At 32.0% G+C, this 22,408-nt stretch overlaps 1 protein-coding gene across 24 annotated transcripts in view; it reads right to left on the bottom strand.

The window, feature by feature from the left end:
* The window catches only part of LOC124427565 (potassium channel subfamily T member 2), a 104,073-nt gene that overhangs the window by 44,622 nt on the left and 37,043 nt on the right, over positions 1-22,408 (bottom strand). The window contains exons 1-2 of one of the 24 annotated variants that reach the window (XM_046970639.1): positions 14,099-14,119; positions 13,662-13,911 (exon numbers count right to left, since the gene is read on the bottom strand). The exons of 19 other annotated variants lie outside the window; for them this stretch is intronic. In XM_046970639.1, coding sequence (XP_046826595.1) covers positions 13,662-13,909 — 248 coding nt within the window. In that variant the 5' untranslated portion in view covers positions 13,910-13,911; positions 14,099-14,119. Of the gene's footprint in view, positions 1-6,904; positions 8,896-13,661; positions 14,120-22,408 lie in introns of those variants that run through there. 4 more of the 24 variants (XM_046970638.1, XM_046970642.1, XM_046970641.1 and 1 more) reach the window with 4 other exon arrangements.

The raw sequence follows: 22,408 nt of genomic DNA on the forward strand, positions 1-22,408 counted from the left end.
TAAACGTATAGACATATCTTAAAACAGTGTCGACATAATATATTTCCATTAAATAATTTTTTCAGTAAACCTTTTTATACTTGTTAAAAAAAAAGAAAAAGAAAAAGAAAAAGAAAAAGAAAAAGAAAAAGGAAAAAAAGAAAAAGAAAAGGAGAAAAGAAAAGAAAAAGAATCGTGCGCATCTGAAAGATTAAAGTTTATTCAAAATATAATATATGGCAAGGTAAGTTGATAAATAACGAGTAAAACTCTAAGTGGTTAAAGTAATGTAATAACTACGAGGCTCTTATTCGCTCAGCCATAAAGCTGACAACCCGTGAAAATGATCGTGCAAGTAGAAGGAACATTTTTAATCGAGTACTTTTTTATTGAGTACTTAGCCCCAAAAGTATCGTAACCTTTTCCTTGAAAGAGAACGACTTTGTCCCGCAATGTCTCAGGCGTAAACCCAGAAACATTTTCTTTTTGCTGAAAACCTTGTCTTCGTACTACCTCTATCTCATTCGTTCCCCTAGATACGTTAATCGTACAACAGTTGACCTTAGTTCTTACGACAAATCTTTTGGTTGGTGAAAGAGAATCTCATTTTTTGTTCTTTCATTTTATTCTTCAGATTTCAAGCATGTGTCGTTGTCTCTCGTGAAACGACATGAATTTTCGAGGAGATCTTTCCATCGAGATATGCAAAATTTTTATCTCGAAAAAATCCCTCACGACGAACAGAAAATATTCTAGGAGATCTTTTTTCTACAAGAGAAAGCTGAAAGACTTTGGGTTAAGAACGATCTCGAAGCTTAGGGTAAACAATTTATTGCGATAAAGATATTGCGGATGAAAGGCTTAAAAACAATTAACCTCTATTTTTTTCCAAGGATGAAAGATCGTTGTTGGGTCATTCGAACTTTTAATGATTAAATTATAAGTTTGTTGTACGTATCTTCAATCTTATTTACTAATCGTGAAGAAGTGGATAAATCTATTCTCAAATAAGATTTCGTATCTTTAATAAATAAGCGAGTAAAATGATAGACTTCAATATTCTAATTTTATCGTTGAAATATTTTCGTTCATTCGTTCATTCGTAAATCATAAATAAATTTATCGATCTACATAATACATATTACTTACTAGATCTACTAGTATCTATCTAAAACCTGACAACGAATGAAAATAACTCATCTACGAATTCGAAGACTTTATATCGTTCTTTCGTTACTTTTCTCTTATCAAATAAGACTTCCAATGTTCCGTTGGATTCTCTCTATCAGCTAGTCATTCTTAACAAATCTCCCAATTTTCCGACGATCCTAACATCCCATTCCCTTTCCCTTTTTTTTTCCGCTTGTTAAGATTCCACGGAAGTTTTCTTCTAACTAGCTTGAGCGAGGTAACAATTAAGCGGAGCTTCGTTACAGGCTCTCCTCTCTTCATTTCTACTCACTTCTCCCTTCGATTCTACTCAAACTAGTACAACGGTTAGAAGGGCAATCCTATAATTAGGTTGATCGATAACAGCCTGTCTCGAACAACGATCGCGACCATGGGGATCAATCAATTTATAAGTTTTTGATCTTTAGCTTTAAGTGTCTATATTTCCTTCACTTGCCAATAAAATTCGCATCAAAAAGCTTCAGAACTAATTCTCACGATGCGAAGCAGGTGTCCGAGATAAATGCGATTATCGGCAGCCCACGATAATTCCGAAAGCTCGTTATCTAGGAACTAACGAGTAAATGGTAAACTTGTTTCTAGTATGGTCAGTATCTCGATTGGATTTTATTAGAACCTCGATTGCCTCGGTCATCTCCATCGTAATATTATAGCCGACAATTTGCATATACATTATATGATTCTATTATCGTATTTCAAATAAAATTCGAACTATTCCATATACAAGATTCATCGAAATAGATTCATCAATGGTGTTTCCTGGCACGAAATTGATCGTTTTTCGAAATTCATGACATTTTTATTTTTAACGAAACACGATGAACTGTATATTTAAAAATAATACTGTTGCAAATATTTCTTTATTTCTATGACGATGCTGAAATAGTCATTCGAACGAGTGTTAGTCCGTTCTGAAAATTGACGTTAAATTTTTAAAAATAATTCATAACCGTTCATTATTATTTTCTAATGTAAGATTTGCTTGAATACTCGTTTAAGTGTGATAACAATAGGTTTGTATATGGTCCGATTGTACTATTATTTTCTCCAAACGATTATTATTTTAAATAGAAAGACTATCGTGCAAAGCATTGCACCGAATCGTATGCCATTAAAATCGTATAACGATAAAATCGTCTCTTTGAACGAATACATTTGCTTGCCGAAATGATAATTGCATTCAAAAGATTCTTTGCGAATATTTTGTATCCGTTATTTGAACAAGCTTTATGCCTCCACTAAATCGCAATTGATTTCGAATCTTTTTAAAAATAGATATAGAGAGTTTTAGCGTACCTCGTAATTTTCTGGTCAAAGATAAAAATATAACGGGATCTTTTCCAGTTCCAAATCGGGAATATAGTATAATTTGATTTCGTTCTTTTTTTCAATAACATTTTCACTATTTTATCCGTAATCTATAAGCAATTTTATTGATTAGAATAGAAGTATGGTTATTTATATATTTTATTAAAATATTTTATTAAAAAAAAAAGGAACAATATGCTATCATTGTTAAACACTCATAAACTAATTAAACTTTTATGAATTTTTTAAACCATACAGATATATATATATATATATATATATATACATATATGCTGAACTGTATGATCGTCTGCACTTTTTATTTATTTATTAATTTTATATTCTGAAAATTCATAATATATGCATACGATAGAGTGATTTTCAATATATAATTAAATTCTTAATGATACGATTCTTGTACGAACTGTTTAGTTATATAAGCAATTTTTTCCAAATATGATCATTTTTCTTATCAATATCAGATCGTTTGTTGAGGTAGATATATGTATCTACAATTACGTGGATTTCTTTTGGCACATTTTGTGTGACACGCAGAGAGATTGGATTAATAAATCAGTGGTCGAATGCGGTAAATGAGGCGCGGTGCGACGAAATACAAAGCACATTAACCGTCGTCCAATGCTCTCTAATTAAATGCTTGCAAACACTCGATGGAAACGATCGTCAGACGACGGTCTTGCGATCTATTTACAGAACGTCGCTATGATACGACAGTCGCAAAGCCGGAACGGACTGACAGCGGACCATGTTTCATTAACAGAACGAGAACAGAGAATGTGATGGTAGCTTAGCTTCCGTCGAACGACGGTGGTTACTGGTATTTGTGGGAACAAGGCATTTCAATTAGAGTCAATCCTCTGGTGCTAATATAAGTGCTTTCTGTTTCTGGTACATCCATCAAAATTAGATTATTTATTGGTATAAGAATTTCGATTTATATAGACATTTTAAAAATAAAATTCAGAATTTAGAAGGAGTATATTATTGATTAAGTTAAATAAAAATTACTTACTTAATATAAATCGAGAGATTGATTATGACGAAATTTTTTAGTTTCATATGATGAAGAGAAGTAGTTAAGTTGCAATATAAAATTGCAATAAAGAGAAGTAATTAATTTGCAATAGAAAAAATTGTTATCACATTGTCAAGATTAATTTTTCGACTCATGTTGACTAAGTTATTTTTCATTGAGTTTATTATATCTTTTTTGAAAACTTTATTCATCAAAATCTTGAATATAATAATGATAAAATGTTAGACATGTAATATTTATACAACTTCTATTAATTATCATGATTATCAAAATTCATAACCTTGTTAACCACTTTTCAACGTCTATACTTTTAATGTAATATATTTATCAATACATCTCGTTATCAGCTTTTCCTTTTCTGTATGTAGTTGTTATTGAGAAATGAATAATTTCCGGATATGCCAATCTCGTAACAACGTTTTAATATTATGATGTATGAGAGTGACAGATTGAGGAAGGAAGAGCCAAACAATAAGTTTGCTAATAACTAACCGGTTATTACTATAATGCAAACTAATCAAAGTTTCATGTAAAGAATCCAATCAAATTCTTGGGATGTGCCAATATCAACCTTTTAATTTCCTTTAATTTTACCTTCGATTAAATCCTCGTTAAATGTTCGATTAAATCCTTGTTAAATGTAATGACGGTAATAATGAATTTATAAAATCTAAATACGGAAAACTTACTTTATTCTTTTTACAAAATAAACTAATTGTTATTTATTTACAAATATATCAAAATATTAACTGATAATGCATTTTATCGAAATATAATATAACCAATAATGCATTTTATCGAATATATACATATATATATATAAATGAATAAATGTTAATGAATAAATTTAATATATTTGAGAAACTGATTGAAAATATTGAAAAGTTGCTCGTTAGTAAACTTTCGTTGCGATATTACTAAAATTTGTTTATGTAACACGTTCATGATAAGAATTGTTATTTTGGACAATGTACAATACATAGTCACATATATTTGTGCGAACAGGACCATGAGGAAAATGAAACATTCGAATTAACTTTTCGCTGGTCTATCTGCATGGTCTGCGTGTTCGTGCATTTCCTGATTTCAGAGAAATAGGGAGGAAAAGTGTGAGAGGGAAGAGGGGGAGAGAGAGAGAGAGAGAGAGAGAGAGAGAGAGAGAAAATGAAAAAGAATACAGGTACGTCCTAATATTATTTATTTTTTCATCGGCAATATACAAGCACGTTAGTGTCCTATGCGTGACGTCCTACGTTGAGAATGATCGCGATAGCCTTGCCCTGTCCTCCTATCGATCGCTCATAAAAAATATCTTAGTTGCGGAACATCAACTCGCCAAATCGCATCTGTTTTATCTGATAATTGACTTTTTTGGCTTTTTTCAAATGAAGTAAAAGTACACGGTTTACTTGGTAACTCGTTACCTGGTTGATTCATTTTCGATCATTTAACTTGCATGATAAATATAAAAGTTCAATCAAAAATAAATATCTTTCCTTGCTTTATGCGAGATCCGAAGAAGAAGCTCTCGAGAGACGTGCGATTACGTGATCATTGTCTCTTACATATGCTATGAAATTATCGGAAAGCCTTGTACCCTCACAACCATTCCCTCCCTTGTTTCTTGTTTGTTTTTTCTTTTTCCCTTTTTTTTTTCTTTTTTTCTTTTTTTTTTACTTTACTTCTTTTCCGTAGAAAAAATCGATCGTGTCTCTCGTTGCCGTTAAAACTGCTTTAATATTATACGACACGTAACATATAACGTGGTCTCTGCATATTAATATTTATATCGCAATTGTTACGGTTCTGTCGACTTTTAAATAGTTTATGAAGTGTACGCCCTCGCGCTCCGGGATCGTTGCTCTTTGTATCGTTTCGTTCTTAAACACAGCGAAAAGCTTGTACAATGCCTATTCGTGCCGAGGTTACTAGTTCTCCGTATTGCACCATTATACTCGATTCTTCTAGCACGATTAGTATAACTTACTCTTTAACCATTATTCCTTGTATTATATCTACAGGATGGAACATTTAAATACAATTACTTGAATGTTTTCATTTGTTTATTAATGCATGATAATTCACTATTTCTAAATAAAAAATTATGTTTTCGAAATTTTAGGTATATCAATAGGGACATCTTATTCATAAAATTTCTCTCTTTCTCTCTCTCTCTCTCTCTCTCTCTCTCTCTCTTTTTCTTCCTTATACGTTTCGTTTATTGCTGAACAATACAATGTTCCCAATTAAATAGCCAATCCTGTATAAATTGAACTTCATTGAGAAACGGTGTAAGTAATAGTAAATTGGAAACGTTTAGAAAGAAAATAAAGACAAAATTTCAACGAATTCTTTATTTAATCGAGTCAATTTACCTTCCAATATGTACCTTAGAAAATAATGAAAATAGTGCAAGTCGAGTTATTATCTTTTAAGTTGTTCTTTCATCATTTATAATTGGAATTATTCCGCGGTATCGTTTACTTTGTGTTTATTCGAGTGGAAAGATATACTCATTGTATACTTAAACGACATTTTTCATGAAACGCTTACGGCTTAGTTAGATCTACCAAGTCGAAATCAGGTCTGGATATCTAATATTTACTAACCACTTGTCTTGGCGTTGTTAGTTGAAACTGTTATCCTTGGAACTTTTTGCACTGAAATTTTATTTGAAATGGTTCCTACCGTGAATCTTAATTCATGAAGCTTCGAATGTAGGAAATCATTTACAGAAAGAGAAAAAGAGAAACAAAGAAAGAGAGAGAGAGAGAGAGAGAGAGAGAGAAATTCTGATAATGGAAAAATGAAAAGAATAGTTTGCGACCTATCGAAAAAAGACAAATCTACATTTAAATCGAATTGTTGTCTGTCTAATCAACAAATATGATCAACCAAACGAAAATCAGATAACAATTAGTAATTGAATTTATGTCCGATGAATCGTAATCTCTCGCGATAACAGCATTCAAATTATCAACGAAATTTGTTACTATTAGGAGATGCGAATAATTTGAATTCGCGATTATATTCGATCTTTTGTTTTTGTTAATAGAACAATTCTATCTAAATTAAAGTTCTGTTACTAATTAGAGATAGATTCAATGAGGACGATTCAATGAGGACGATTCAATATGAAAGAAATGAAAATCTTTTAAAAAACAAAAATCAGAATGAGGAGATCTATTTTAAAATGTCTTAATTATGTTAGGAAATAAAACTATTCCGAAATAGATAGGAAGAAAAATATTTAATTTAATTTGGATACTTAGATCAGATAAATCAGTGAAACTGTTTCCAAGAAATTATAAATAATTCGGATGTAATCTAAGGTATAAAATGGAAATTCAAATTCAAGAATTAAAATACCTTGGTATTCTGTCGTAACTATCCCAGCTGGTCAGACAATTGTAGCTGCTGTATCTGCTCGACGTAGTCATCGTTAACATTTTCTTGCAGGATGGCACGTCGAACTCGATCCCACGATCACGATGTGCCGAAGAGAAAGAGAGAGAGAGAGAGAGAGAGAGAGAGAGAGAGAGAGAGAGAGAGAGAGAGAGAGAGAGAGAGAGAGAGAGAGAAAAATAGAGAGAGAGACAATGAGGATGTTGTGTAATATTGTACACCGTTTTTTTACCACACTATATTAGCTGGAATATTCTAAGAGAATTTTTGGTCCGCTTTTCAACTTACGATGCTCAATCGGCCGACATTGACTATTCGATGTCACTGAGCTTCGATGAAGCATTGAAGTGAACGAGCGCGATTTCGCGAACACGTTTAAAACCCGTAATACGTATAGATATATATGTATATATATATATATACATATAAGATATATGTACAATATATATATATATATATACACGTGTGTATGTGTCTGTCTATGTATATGTTTACATATATGTTTATATATGTACATGCATGTAATCAATTCTCTCTTTTACCAAAGTTTCACAGAACACTCATATAAAATACACTAAGCCACTAATACTTGGACCACCAGGCTAATTCTCTTCTTTTTTGGACCACTTACACTGTTTCCCTTTGTTAATTAACGATAAAATTAGCTATTAAATTCTATCATAGACTTAATTAACATCTCATTTCTCTTCACTCGTCGCGCATATCCAACGATTCATGAGCACGATTTTTTTTCTCCCATATGCGCTTGTTTCTTACATATACGTAATATTAAAAATATTCTACGTTTTTGGACCCGCCAACCAGCGTGCTGGATAATATCCTAAGTAGGAGGAAGGAGCTATTACCACTTTCCTTTGTTCTTTCCTTTTTCGTATCGTTTCTTTATTTGTTTTAAACTCTTGAAATTTTTATTCCCAAGCGTGCCTTCCTCCGTAAGATATTTACTTTCTTAACCGAATACACATAACACGTAGTGATTTGCTGCTATGAGAAATCATAACTCTTTTATTCTCATACTTTTTCTCATGTCTTTTCCTTATTTATTTTTTTCTTCGATCATAGAACGTTAACGTAGATCATAATATGAGAAAAATTAGCACGCGAAGATTTATTCAATCATTCTCTTTCGGATTTCTTCAAATATGCAAACACTTTGTACATTAGCACACTCATTCTTAATGAAAATTTTATATTATGATTTCTTCTTTCCACTCGTACGTGATCGACGTACATCGACATTTTAAAAAAAGCTAATATTTCGCGACATTTTTTCCTCCATTATCTTATCACTTATTTTTGAAGAACGAAAGAACTCGAGAGGATGTCTTTGGTCCCGTCGCGAGTTACTTCGATCACAATTCAGATTTTTTTCGCTCGATCTGATTGTACAAATTTTGACTCTCGATCCTCTGTCACTTTACGCGCGCCTTTTTCAAAAAGCTTACGAAAAGAAAAAAAAAAAAAACAAATTGTTTTCGGAAAACAAAACAAAACAAAAAAAAATCACGTTACGTTGCTTTCCTTATGTAGAATAAATTCGTAGCGCGGTGACCTTTTCTTATTTCTCTTTCTCTTTATAAGCTTATCTTCGTTAGCTTTCTTCCTTTCGTTGTCTTCGTTTTCGTCACGGACGTCGATTAAAATCACGGTATTTCGCATTTAGGCAACGACACTTCCTCTTCAGATAGCGAATCATTCTTCGTGAATTCGAAGAGATAGAAAAGGCCGCGTACTCGCGCGATTTCATTAGCCCGCCGTTCTGGCATCGAGAGGCGCCGCGAGAGGACCTCCTCTCCGTAAGCTCCCAAGTATAAGGCGCTTCGCGTGGCCTGGCTCAGCGCCGACTAGCGGATTCAGCCTCAAACTTTTCCGAAGTGAGAAAGCACAGGAAGGATACGCGCAAGCTCAGAACTTTCCCTCTCTCTCTCTCTCTTTCTCTCTCTCTCTCTCTCTCTTTCTCTCTCTCTCTGTCTCTCTCTCTCTCTCTTTCTCTCCGTCTCTTTCACTCTCTCACTCTCTTTCTTTCTTTCTTTCTCTCTTTTTCTCGTCCTTTTAACAACTCCCACCTTCCACCTTAAACACCCAACCTTACGAAAGCGTGGAAAGGGCCGATAAACAATAGAGAAGGTTAAGTAAACGATACAAAGAGCAAATGAAAAATAATCAATCATGATATTTATGATTTAAAAATTTGTCAAATTAATCTCTAAACATTTGATAAAATTTAGATTTTATTTCGAAGATCACTAAGACTTTCTTATCCGCGTGGATGTTTAATGTTAAAGGAAGTTTAAATGTTAAAGGATATGTTTAAATGTTACAGGAAAGTACGACACGATGACATTGAAAATATGCCATTCCTCGAAATCCATTAGTCGTTTCTTCTACAAATCGTCCTACGAGTTTTCTGATAAAACGGAACGACGATCCGTGACCTTTGAAGAATTCGAGAGAATAAAAATCTCAAAGAAAGCCATTAAGTGATGACTCGTATCGCAGATCGAAAATATATGATAAAAAGTGATCGCTATCGCCCTCTGTCAGACTCGAAATATTTCGATAGGAAAATTTACGAGTAAAGCCATTCCGCCCATAAAACACTGGCACCATCGATCGTAAACCTTTGACCTCATAGGAGAAGGGCCTCGATTTAAGGACACAACTCAGGCAGGTGGATTTTACGTAGAAATCTCGTGGAGTCGTATAAAGACGATTTCTTTAACGCGATCCGACAGAAATATTCTTCACGAGTACGGTACTTTCTCCATACTTTCAGAAAAGAAAAATTTCATTTCTTTGAGCATCTCATTCCCTTTCTTTTGCATCTTGAAGATAACCGAATACTTTAAAGAAAAAAAAAAAGAACAAAAGAAAAAGAAAAACAAACATAAAGAAATAAATGAAAAGAGAAGAAATGAAGAAATTTTTTTCTTCGTGTGAAAAGCAAATTAAAACATAAGCCCTCATTTCATCGATATATACATCTATACTCATTCATCTGAACACATACAATATTTAAATTGACACCAATAATAGTCGATCATCGTATCGAGTTTGATTATTTTCAAGAATAATGATAAATATATCGAGTATCTTGGCTAACTCAAAGCAAGAGTCGAGGTGTTTCGCGATTGACGGATAATAAATTTTGCAATTTCAACATAATATTTCAAAAGAATGATACATGGGCGATTCTACTCGATTAAATTGTAACTTGAGTTGATCGATTAATTACAAGGTAGAAATCACGTTTTCTTGAAATTTATAAAAAGCTCGTTAAAATGATAATTTGTTACAATTCTCTTATATACTGAAAGCGATAGCTCGTCAATGTGATATTAAAGTTGTAAATCGTATTGTGTACGTATTAAGGGTTGTCGTAATGTAGTTCGTATTTCATTTCGTTCGTTTCTCTTTTCTTTTATTATACAGCATTGGTTAAAAGTTCGTTCTTTAAAGGAGAACTTTTTTCGTTGCAATTTAAAGAGGTGCAATTGCTTCCGCAAAATCGATCGTTGTACAAATTTACGAACAAATGGTATTAAATGTACCGTAAAAACTATCCGATCGTGATACTTTCTCTCTCTCTCTCTCTCTCTCTCTCTATCTATCCATCTTTTCTTTCTAACGAATGTAGGTTGAGTATCACGTGGAAAAATAATAATTTTTCAAACGATAAATCGATAGTTCTTTAAGACGCTTTAAAGTAAACATGAAAATACATCGGGTGTACTCGAAGAACAAACATACGTTTTCTAGTACTATCGATGTCGTGTAAACTTTAGGAAGATGTGTATTATTCATCTCAAGTGTAACGAAGCTGACGACTGCAGGAAGATGAGTAGATAAACAGTACATACATATAAAAACGATACGTAAACTGAAATAAGTCCAATATTTAAGAAAGTAACACGAGAAGAAAAATGTTTATTTATTTATAATTGGTCTTTGTTGTCGTCTCCCTTTAAAGCACGCCTCATTTTCAAACTTAAAATACGAGCTCGGAAAAATAACGATCGAATTTGAGATTTGACTCGAAGGAGAAGAGGATAAGAAGGTTAACGGGACATCGAAGATGTCTGTAAACCAAATATCTTGCCAGAAATTATCTGTAACGATCTAGAGAGAAAAGAGAGAGAGAGAGAGAGAGAAAGTGAGAGAGAGAGGGAGAGAGAGAGAGAGAGAGAGTAAGAGCGTGAGTTCGATACGATTAGAGGTAACATCATTGAGAGACCACTTCCACTGCATTAGCTGGTGGTGAAATGGCGTCGGTAGTATCTAAAGAAGAAAAAAAAAAAGAAAAAAAAGAAGAGTTCATTTTAGCCGAAAGAGTGAACAACGGTGGTGGTTTCAAGAGATTCGTTCGATGCTTTTCTTTCTCGATCTTCTTTATCTCACTTTCTTTTTACTTCTTTTCGTTATTTTCTTCCTTGTCTTGCTTCCATTTCCTCTATCATCTAACTCGACAATGGGATTACTCACGAGATGGCTGAAACACGATGGTGCCTCGATCATAAAATTGTTCTTTTTTCGTTTATGCTTCCGTCTACGTTCTCGATGCCGTCGCGGCTTTTTTAGTTCAAAGTTTTACCGTCGTCCTCTTTATACAATGGCAGCACAATCCACGAACATCCGCCGAAGCTGCCACGAGACGTTTCATGGTATAAATTCACCCCTCTGTCCTTTTATGGGAATATTTTACTAAATATACGAGAGCGAAGTTATTTTGGAAATCCTTGATCCTCATAAATCATCACTGTCTATTGATCTATCTAAATATATTATAAATCAAGAGATTTTATTCAAAAGCTTGTATCCTTTTAAAAGATTCAGGCATTTCAAAGATCTTAAATTATAAATCCATGTATTTATTAAGCTAAATTTATGCAACATTTATTATTTTTACAATTAAAAAAAAAAAATTGTCTTTTAAAAAATACATTATGCTAATAAAACTTCTTGGTTTGATCAATAAATATTGTCGAACTACTGCATTTTTAAACAAGTTTTGTATTTTTATGAATAAAGTGAGTTGTTATAAAGAAGAAGTTCGAGATATGGTATGGGAAAATAAATGGGAGATCGTGGTCTTAAGGTGCATAAACAACGCGGTGAGATTTTATTGACTCCATTTTCTCTTTATCCGTGACCACATTTATTATGGAGACTCTAAGGACAAAAGATCTTTTCATCGCGCGCCCTATGTGATAAGTAGCTCTGTTATAGTTGTCTAGAAAGAAGAAAAAAATAAAAAGACGAACGGTACAACTGTGAAAGTTTAGGACGAATGAGCTTAGCATATCAAATGAAAAATATATAACCGCAATATAAGATTTTATCTTTTGGTTCGATATTATTTTCGATTATCGTAAATGCAATTAAAAGAAAAGAGTCACCTGATATAGGAACTGAACGAACTTAAATACTTTCTCTAGACTTTTCTTACCAAGCAAAAGTCTATTATTTTCCCTTTAGACTGATACTCCTTTTCTTTTTTTTTCCATCTTGGATTTATCCGAGACGCAAGGAAGTCTCATATTTATTATAATATCCCCAAGCGAGGATGCCAACTAGGCTTGTAAAGGAAATAAAACAAATACGAAATAATTTATTTCAATCCTTTTTCAAAGTTTTGAATTTATACTCTTTGATGATTACTTTATAGTTTTATATATGTATATATAATAAGCTTATCGTAAAATAAAAACACGAATTCTAATTGAATCAAACAACTTATATGATAAATATATAAAGAGTATATTGTCTAATAATTTATATATTTATATTGTTTGTATTATTTTGCGATTTGCAATTTCTAAATTCTCGTAAAATGTTAATAAATGTTTAAAGGTATTTCATTATTTGTTATTAAATAAAGAAAGACATAGGTAGGTATATGCATATATCAAAAACAAGGTACTTGAAGTTTTGATGACGATCTCGGTTGGTTTAACTTAACCAAATCTTTCGAGTAGCCCAAGGAGCCGGTCCCTCTTCTCGTTATCCTCAAGAGCTCGCTCGCAAATGGCGCGCAACACGCGTTTACATCACGATCTTAATGAACCCCATGTTTATTCCAAGTCTCGTTCTTTCACTCGAGAATTCAGAGAAAGGCTACTCCCTGTACGATCTCTCTCTCTCTCTCTCTCTCTCTCTCTCTCTCTCTCTCTCGCTTTTTTCTCGACTTGACCTTTGACCTTTCCGAGCTACGAAAGAAGAGATACAGAGAGGAAGAGACTATGAGAAAGGAGTATCACGATCCCCGAATCGCATTACGTTTTTCATTTTGCGCTAGCGCGAAATAAACAGAAAAAAAAGAGAGAAGGTTTAAAAATGATATCTATATTATGTAAAAGTAAAAAATTGTTGGAACATTATTTTGCAGATGATTTCCGAAGAAATCCTTAATAGGCATTTCACTGACAAAAGAAAAGAAATCAATTTTATTCAAGTTGACATTTTATATGCAAAACTTTATAGGTATATGACTTGCTCGGATACCATTGAAATATATAATTGTTGGTAGTTTATATGAGTTCTCCAGATGAATTTCATCTGCCTATATAATATTAGAGAAAGTTTCACAAAAGATCATGCTTCCTCCGATAACCGAGAGGAATCGTGTTTCATGAAAGGAATAATAAGCGAATAAAAGTCGAAGTTAAAATTCTTCTTTAACGAGATCCAAATACTCGCTTACCTTGGTATTTGAAAAGCTATTTCGTCGAGGGAATCGCTTGGTTGGAGAGGGGCCCGTTCGAAGAGCTTACTAGGGCCCCGATGAACTTTGTTGCAGCACTGCATCGATTCGGCCGTTGGTTGCAATTGGTCCCCGCAATTGGTCCCACGTTGTCCACCTTGACTATTTGTTCCATTCTTTAATTGCTTCTTTCTTAACTCCTCCGCCTGACGGCGCAGATTGTGCAGCCGAAAGAAGTACATCGACATTTCTGTTCCACACAATCGCGAGTACTTTTGATCAGATTGATACTAGGAGTTGTAGGTAGTGAGTTTCAAGCGCCTCGAGACGTCTTCTTATCATGCAAACTTTCTTTTAACGATTATTACGAATTTTGCAGAAAAGTTTAAAAAGACGAAGCAGTCGCATCGTCGGAAGTTATTAAACAATCTACTTACGTTTCAATATCTATATTAATCCTCCACACGAAACGATGCTTTTTTTTTTGCGTGTATAGAAAAAAGATTATATAATATGAAATTTGTAATATATAACTCGTACTATAATATTAATATACTATACTAAATGTAAATATATGTGTACCGAGCAACAAACATTAATCATTAGATATGAACTAACAATTAATTTTAATGCATAGAAATAAAACTAAATAAATATGACGATAAGATATGTAAATGAGTATGTAATGTACAAGTTGCGTGACCTTACAAAGTATTAATTTCTTTCTTTTTTTTTTTTTTTTTTTTTTATTCTTATAGTTTACAATTTGATTTTTTCAAGAGAGAATCTTTAAATAATGAAATATTTAATTTTTCAACGCATATTTTCTTACATATTTGAAATATAGTGACCTTAGAGAAGGATTTAATGACTGGAAATACCATTTACATGATGAGAAATTTTAAAGAACTAGAAAATTCTACTTTCGGCGAACCTTCCGACGATAGCGTCGTTTAAGAAAAATGCCTTTGCCAGATGGAAGTGTAGAACAAAGCGTTTAACGAGGCAAAAAGGAAAAGGGAAATTCTCTGAAACCCGCTCGAAACTACTGCAGCTCGCGCATGCATATTTAATTATTGACATGCGAGTCATTAGGTACATGCGCAAATTAATAACGCGCGAACATTCATTTTGTCATATGTTTCAGAACATAATATTTAATGTGCTTATATTAAAAGTGCGTGCTCATAATAAATATGTACATAATATTTCGTTCACGTTAAATCATTATACCATCATTAGGCATATTTGTCAAATGATAAAGATCGAAACTCATATTTGATTTTTTTTTATTTTTATGACTCTCTTCTTGTCCAATGATTGCTCTCCTGAAATTCAATCTTGATTTCAATTGATCGAATATTTTTGAAAAGAGTATACTTAAACATTTCCCTTCCATTTCCATTCTTATTTTGAAACTATTCCTCCAGTTAACTTTTTTTTTATTCCATCTAAAATAATTTAAAACTTGATTTTCAAGAGAAATGTTCGACTTTCGGGATAACCCATAGACAAGTCACACTTTTGTACGAAGCTATGGAAACGGAAAATATATTAAATATTTTCAACGGTGTCTTTGAACGTCCTCCTTTTCCGTATCTCCATTCTGTCGTATAGCAGAGCCCGCAAACATGACTTTGAAACGCTTTTACCGACTTCTTTCGAAAGTGATAAAAAGTGAAAATAATGTCTTAGGAATTCTTCGAATACCGCTAGAAAATACGATTTTCTTTTGTTGCGTAACTTTATGTTTTTTAAAAGTAGCTTTTTTCGACACTTGATTTCTAATACAAATATATTTTAGAATAAAGAAAAGAAGAAATACGGTACAATGTAAAGTATCGAATATATATCAAAATAATTCGAAATTCTAATTATACGAAGAATATTCTCAGAAAATGATATAGATTGAAATGCAAATTATAAATTGAAGATTGTATTAATCTATTGGACATTGTATGATCTATGGAAGAGAGTGAATTTTGTAAATTTTTGTGTATGTACAATGTATATGTAAATTATAATATTAGAAACATATGTAACTTTATATAGGAATGTTTTATTTTTAAATTTGTTCAATTTTTAAACACTTGTTTACAATGTGTAAAATGTATAAAATATTATATCACGTCATTTAGTGTATTTAATCTATAAAATATAAAATATAATTCAGTTATCGATAATCTAAATGTACCGAGAAACTAATTAAATAGAATGACAAGTACAAAAATCTGTTTGAATCAAAGAGTTCGTCGTCAAAATATTTTAACTTCTATACTTCAGATGAGATTTTGCTTATATTTTCTCTACTATATGCGAGTATCTAATGCCGTAGGAAAAAGTCAAAATAATATCCCAATTGAGTTATCTCACTTTTGGAGAAGTGGACGAACATCGAAGCAGTTTCACGGATCGTACATATGTGTGACCTGCTTTTAAAGTACGTACCTACAGCGCTATTCTCATGAGTCTATGCAAGCTCAAAAAGCTCAGGTCTCTCTTCTAGCGTGGATCTACTTCACTTTGTTACTCTGTCTATTATTCTTTTGTCTTTTACGCATTTTAATTCAGTATTTATTGTCCTAGTAAATATTTTAAAATAGAAACATTGCGCATACGAATTACGTCATTATGAGCCTGAAGTGACATTGATATATTTTCATTCATCCTTGATTTTAAAGTATATCCGTATTTTTTTCAATGAAAATTAGTAAAAAATTTTTTATATATTCTTAATGGGTTTAATTATCTCAACTGTATATCTATATACTCAATTTTTTATTTCTTAAAATGCTTCCAACCTCGAAATCGAACGTATCGAAATTATTAAATCTAAATATTGTATGCACTTTGATATAAATTTTTAATCAATTCATTTAAACATTTAAATGCTAAAAAGTATTCACACACGCACATGCTAAAACTTCAATAGAAAACGTAAAAATTCAAATAAGTTATTCGATATTTCAAATAATTTTCGAAAACGATCATCTGTTACACTTTTCGTTGTTATGTTAAAAACACCTTGGAGATCATATCTGAAGTAAAAAAAAATGGAACACAAGTTTACTTTAGGTAAGAGTAAATCTACGAAAGAATTCGATGAATGTCGAATAATAAGAAAACTCTCAATAGAGATGACCCTTCCTTCAACGTTTCGAGTGAATTCCGTTTGATAGGTAATAGGTACTTAAATCAGAAGAGCTACTTGAAGCTAAAAAGGAAAAAAGAAAATTCCTTTCTCGGCAAACTACTCGAAGCAGATTACCTGAAGATTGAAGAAAAAGGTTTGGCCTCGATTAAAGAAATCCAGTAAGAAATCTCGTTGGAAAAGCCTCAGTTGATCCAAGATTCTCGAAATTCCGTTTGCAAGTAAAATGACGAAAAGGAAAAGCATAATGGTATGAGATAGAAGTCGGTGTCATTGTTGGATGGACATTGGAATCAATAAATAGATATCTTCCCTTAAGAGTAAACCTCCCTTAAGATCTGACTATGATGGGCACTGGCAATCTATGGGTGTGTGCACTCTATTCCGGTATTATGCCACCTTAATTAATTAATCCTTAGACATTGATGATCCTTTCACGAGGATAGCTAAGAGTCGACTAGAAGGGTATTGTGCCAATTATCGATTTCATCAAAGACGTCCTTGACCTATGAAATCATATATTTCGAGGAAGAAAGAAGCTTCGCAAATTGGATTATAGTTCTATGAAAACGTTATGCTCGCATCTGTTCGATAAACGATTTAGAACTTCATTCTTATTAAAATCACCAATACCATAAAGATTCTTATTTTTCAACTTGTGAATAAAGAAATCTTCTTCTCATATTGATAAATGAACAATCGAATAAAAACTTTCTGTAATTTCATTCCCTTTCATACTGGAAATAATTCTTTTGAAAGAATATTGAAATGAGAAGATCTGACATAACGAGATCGTGCAACATAGAAACGAGAGTATGGTATACCAGGTGCTATAGAAACAGTTCTATAGTTGAAGTAGATGTGTCTCAAGAGAGTACTACGAAAGATACATTGACCTGCCTGAATTCTCGGTTGTGTTTGATCCAATGTGCTTTTGTAAATCACCTCGGTCGTAACAAGATGAACTTCATAAATGATACCATCGCCTCGAATCTGTAGACTTAAGGGTTTGACCTTTTCCAAACAAGTTTCACAAATAGTTCATCTCTAAGTATCTTAATGTCTTCTAACGAGCTTCTTCAATGAAAATTTCAAAGATTTATCTCGAACTTAGTTGTTCTAAATTGATTTCGTAATATTAAAACAAGAGATCACCTTAAACAAATCAGCTGCGTTCTAATTCCAAATTTGTAAAATATTTGGATATGTACTTTGATATCTTAACATGGGGTATGTAATAAAAGGACTTTGTATGTATCAGGCAGAAAAGATTCAAGAAGGAAAAAAAAAGAGTGTTCTAATCAAATGGTTGACAAATTCGTATTTCTGATAGCTTCACGATATTTATAATTATTTAGGATAATTATCATGCACTTTACATCGTTTATTTTTGCTTCGTCGTCATAAATGTCGATATTGAGATTAAATAAGGTATCATTGAAAATCATAAAGCTTGATAGAACTATGGAAGAAAAAAAAAAAGATCGACCGAGGAGGTGAGTATGTAAACGTCCGAAAATAGACACATTGCTTGCTAAGGTGGAGAAGCCATAAGGATCATTCCACTTAAAGTAAAACGTTTGCGTCCATAGAAGGGAGTTATATGGATGGAAATTTCAGCTGTAAGAAGAAGAAGCTTCTCAAATATATTCAAGCGTCTTGGCACTCAAATTAAGAAAACTCCTAACGATTCGTCCTTCGGATTCTGATTTAGTCTCTCTGTTCGCTCTTACTCTTTTTCCATTCGTTTAAAGAAACTCGCCGGGATTAATCGAGATAAAAATCGACTTTTTAAGATAGCTCTTTCAAACGGATACAAATGAAGTGTTGATTGCTTTTCGCGGGTTCTATGAAAATGGGTTTTCCTTTTTTATCATCTATCATCTCTGCCAACTCTAAACGATCGTTTGCTTCATTAATGCGATAAAAAATGGTATTTTAACATCGTACAAAAGTTGCCCCATTTATTTATATACATTCATTATTGTCTCCTCTGAAATGTTTATCTATCTGTCTTCCCACAATTCTCCTTCGTTTATCTCTCTCTTTATAATCAACAGATACGATGAACCAAAAGGAACATATTGATCTATTTATCGAATCTCATTACGAATAGCAATACGAATCTTTTACTCGTTTCGAACAAACCCTCGTGAACTTTACCCTTTTAGTTAACGTTCGTGGTTATACGACTCTCGACACTGTCAAACTGCTTCGTCAGTGCTTTACGAGCGACCTAGGCACGATTGGTTGCTATGATCTATCGCACGTTTATTAGAGCACGAGCGAATTGCCTATAGTATAGTCGCCTCGCGTAGTAGGTACTTGTAATCTCACTCTCACTCTCTCATTCTCTCACTCTCTCTCTCTCTCTCCCTCTCTCTCTTTCTCTCACACACTATTCTGTGCTTTCTGTTCTCTCTTGAGTATATGTGGATATATGAACACATCACAACAATCTGCCTAATTGCTTCGTGTACTCATGAATCGATTTAAATTAACTACTCTGACAATAGAATTTTTTACAGATAAAAAACAAATGGTTATATTAATTACATTATACTTGTTGATTTTTCTTAATTTAAACTAATTACTTGCAATACATTAATTATCAATATTGTACATATTAGGTATATATTTTTTATCGAACCATTAACTTACCGATTTCCATTCCAATTAACCGATATCACGAAGGGACAATTTGAGCTACGTATTAATTGATTCTCTATTGTTGATTTTCTATCTATTCATAAAAATATAATCAATTTCGTCATCAATGGTTGCATTCAATTAGCATGGATGTAATTATGCTCTACGTGATTATGAGATTTAAAGAATTACTTTTAATTTACATAGATTTGCTATTAGATTTGCTATTAGATTTGTTTAATGTGAAAATGCAAAATGTATTACGAAGATTTCATTGAAAATTCAAAGATTATATTTTTTTTTAATTTAATATTTTGGCATAATGAAAAAGGATTATATTCCTTTTCGATTAAGTTTATTCAAATGTCCGAAGTAAAACGATTTACCCTATAATCCGTTATCTTGCCATGTCTTTTTTATTGAACTCGACATGTGCATATATATACAATATACAATATACAATATACAATATACATATATATATATATATATATATATATATATATATATATATATATATATATATGGGTATAATAAATGCATTTAGGAAGTTTAATAAGATAATTAAAGGAGATGTGTTAGAAGTTATCGCAAAATTTTAATGCGGTCGTCACTACGTCGAAGTGAATTCTCTTTAAACCCGTTTGACTTTCCAGCCTTTGTAATCTAGAACTGCACGAAGAGCACTTAACGATTGCAATTATGCAGGTAACAGTATTTCCTGGAGGTAAGAGACGTTACACGCTAGAAGCTTTTCTGTGAACTGTTAAAGCATGCGCCTGAACGGAAGCGCAAAATTTTAATATAAAGGACTTATCATTTCGAAAGAAGAAGAGTCACTTACTTTATTCGTATTCTTTTGCGATGATTATCGAATGTTTTAACATAAATACATGTAACCTTCCTAGTTCGAGATAATCTTAAAACGAAACGAAAATTATACGGAAATGTTATTCTCAAAATAATTATCTTAATGTTCGGAACGATAAGAATGCAAGAAGAAAAGAAATTTCAATAAAAAGTACAAACACGATAGAGACATTAAACTTTGAACTTGCATTCTTATAAAAGGATGGAAAACGTGTTCTATTTGTACTATTAATTTGTTCCGGAACTATTTCCGTGGAGTTAATTACCGAATGTCGTTCTCACTTCTATTCTGTTCGAAGTTATAAAGTTCGAGGTTTGTCGTCGATTAGCGTACTTGTACGATTGCCAAGAGTCAGGAACGTTCAGAGACCTTTAAGGATTAACGAGGAAATTCTCGAGAATCTAGAAATGTCGGTGTCTCAACAGTGGGTACAGCAGAAGGGTAAGGGAAGACCGGGAAAGGAAGAAGGGAAAATTACCTTAAAATTCATCTTTGCTAAATACATGTCGCAGTGTAGAAGAGCGACATTTAATCCAGTCTTATAACGACAGTTTAATATTTACTTACACGTATCTACTGATTCTATTGCACTTTAAAAGCCCTACAATATTAAAATGTTAATAAATGTTACCCTTTTTTTGCGATTATTATAAATAAAATCAATTCAGAAAATAATGAAAATCTTAATTAACACTTGGATATTTTGGATTTAAATAAGTATGACTAATTGAATTTCTTTCATTAAAAAAGAAAATGAAAAAAAAGGTATTAACCTTTAACATTTTAGAAATTAGTATTTTTGCATTGATTTTTAATTGAAAAAGGCTTTTTATTTATTTTTATTCTCGATTTATATTAATGTCATGTTAATAAAACAGCTATAAGTTGTCAATTTGTTAATATTTATCTACTGGTTTCGATAATTATCAAATGAGGAATCGTCATTTTAATTGTTTTCGTTAAATGTTATCATCGGTATTATTTTTCTATTAGGCGCATTTTGTTTAAATTTAATCTAGAAGTTTATAAACTAATAAAATTGATTTTTATGTAATACATTTATTACAACGTATCAGTAGCAAGAATTAGTCATTATAATTTCCATTTAATTTAAAATAACATTAAAAGCTTTTAATTGCATTTGTTCTTTTTTTATTTTGTTTCTATGATAGATTTAAAAGATTAAATCAATTAACGAATACAAATGATCGATTTAAATACATATTAATGATTATATGATAATAATATTAGTATGAATTTATAATATATGAATATATTATAAACTCATGTTATGGACTTTGTTTCAAGTGACTGAAATTTATTTACATATTAGTGTCATATCAGTAACACTTAGCACTATGTATTAGAAATACATATAAGTATCGAGTCTCACACTCTTTTAAATATAAGTATTTGCATTCATTAGTAGAATTGCTTAATAGAATTACTAAAATATATTACACTCGTTACTTTTGCTTATCTTTTAGAAGTTTTGCCATTTTAATTATTCAATGTCGGATTAAATGGTCAGTGAGATAACATGAAAATGAATGATATAGACAATAAATGGAAAAAGAATAAAATATATATTTAATGACCATTACGAAAGCGGTCTTAAGTTATTAAATCATTGGATAGCTGACGAGTGAATATTAACTCTTAATTTTTTGACAAAGAAAATTTCAATCAAAAGAGAAAAATCCATATCTTAATTCGAATTGCTAATAAAATATTTATAAAAAAAATTCTTTCTAATTTTTTTTTTCTTCGTTTCTTTCACTACAGTTGTCGCTCTTGAAAAGAAATGAATTATCGAGTGTAACATTGCATTTCGATTTGACGAGATAACACATAAACAAACTACCATCTGCAATGTTAAATTTAAATTCAGGAAATTCAAATCGATCGATATATTTATTGATTCGCTATTTCAGTTCGTGAAATTAGATTCAGCTACCTTCGATATTTCCTATCTATCAAGTAAGTTAGAGTATCTCATGGGCTATGGGTTGCACATCTGAGAGGATAGCAATCGGAGAGCAATTACTGGATCAGAGAAGAGCTCAGGGACGTGAC

This window comes from Vespa crabro, chromosome 10, assembly GCF_910589235.1.
Source record: "Vespa crabro chromosome 10, iyVesCrab1.2, whole genome shotgun sequence".
Taxonomy (NCBI): domain Eukaryota; kingdom Metazoa; phylum Arthropoda; class Insecta; order Hymenoptera; family Vespidae; genus Vespa; species Vespa crabro.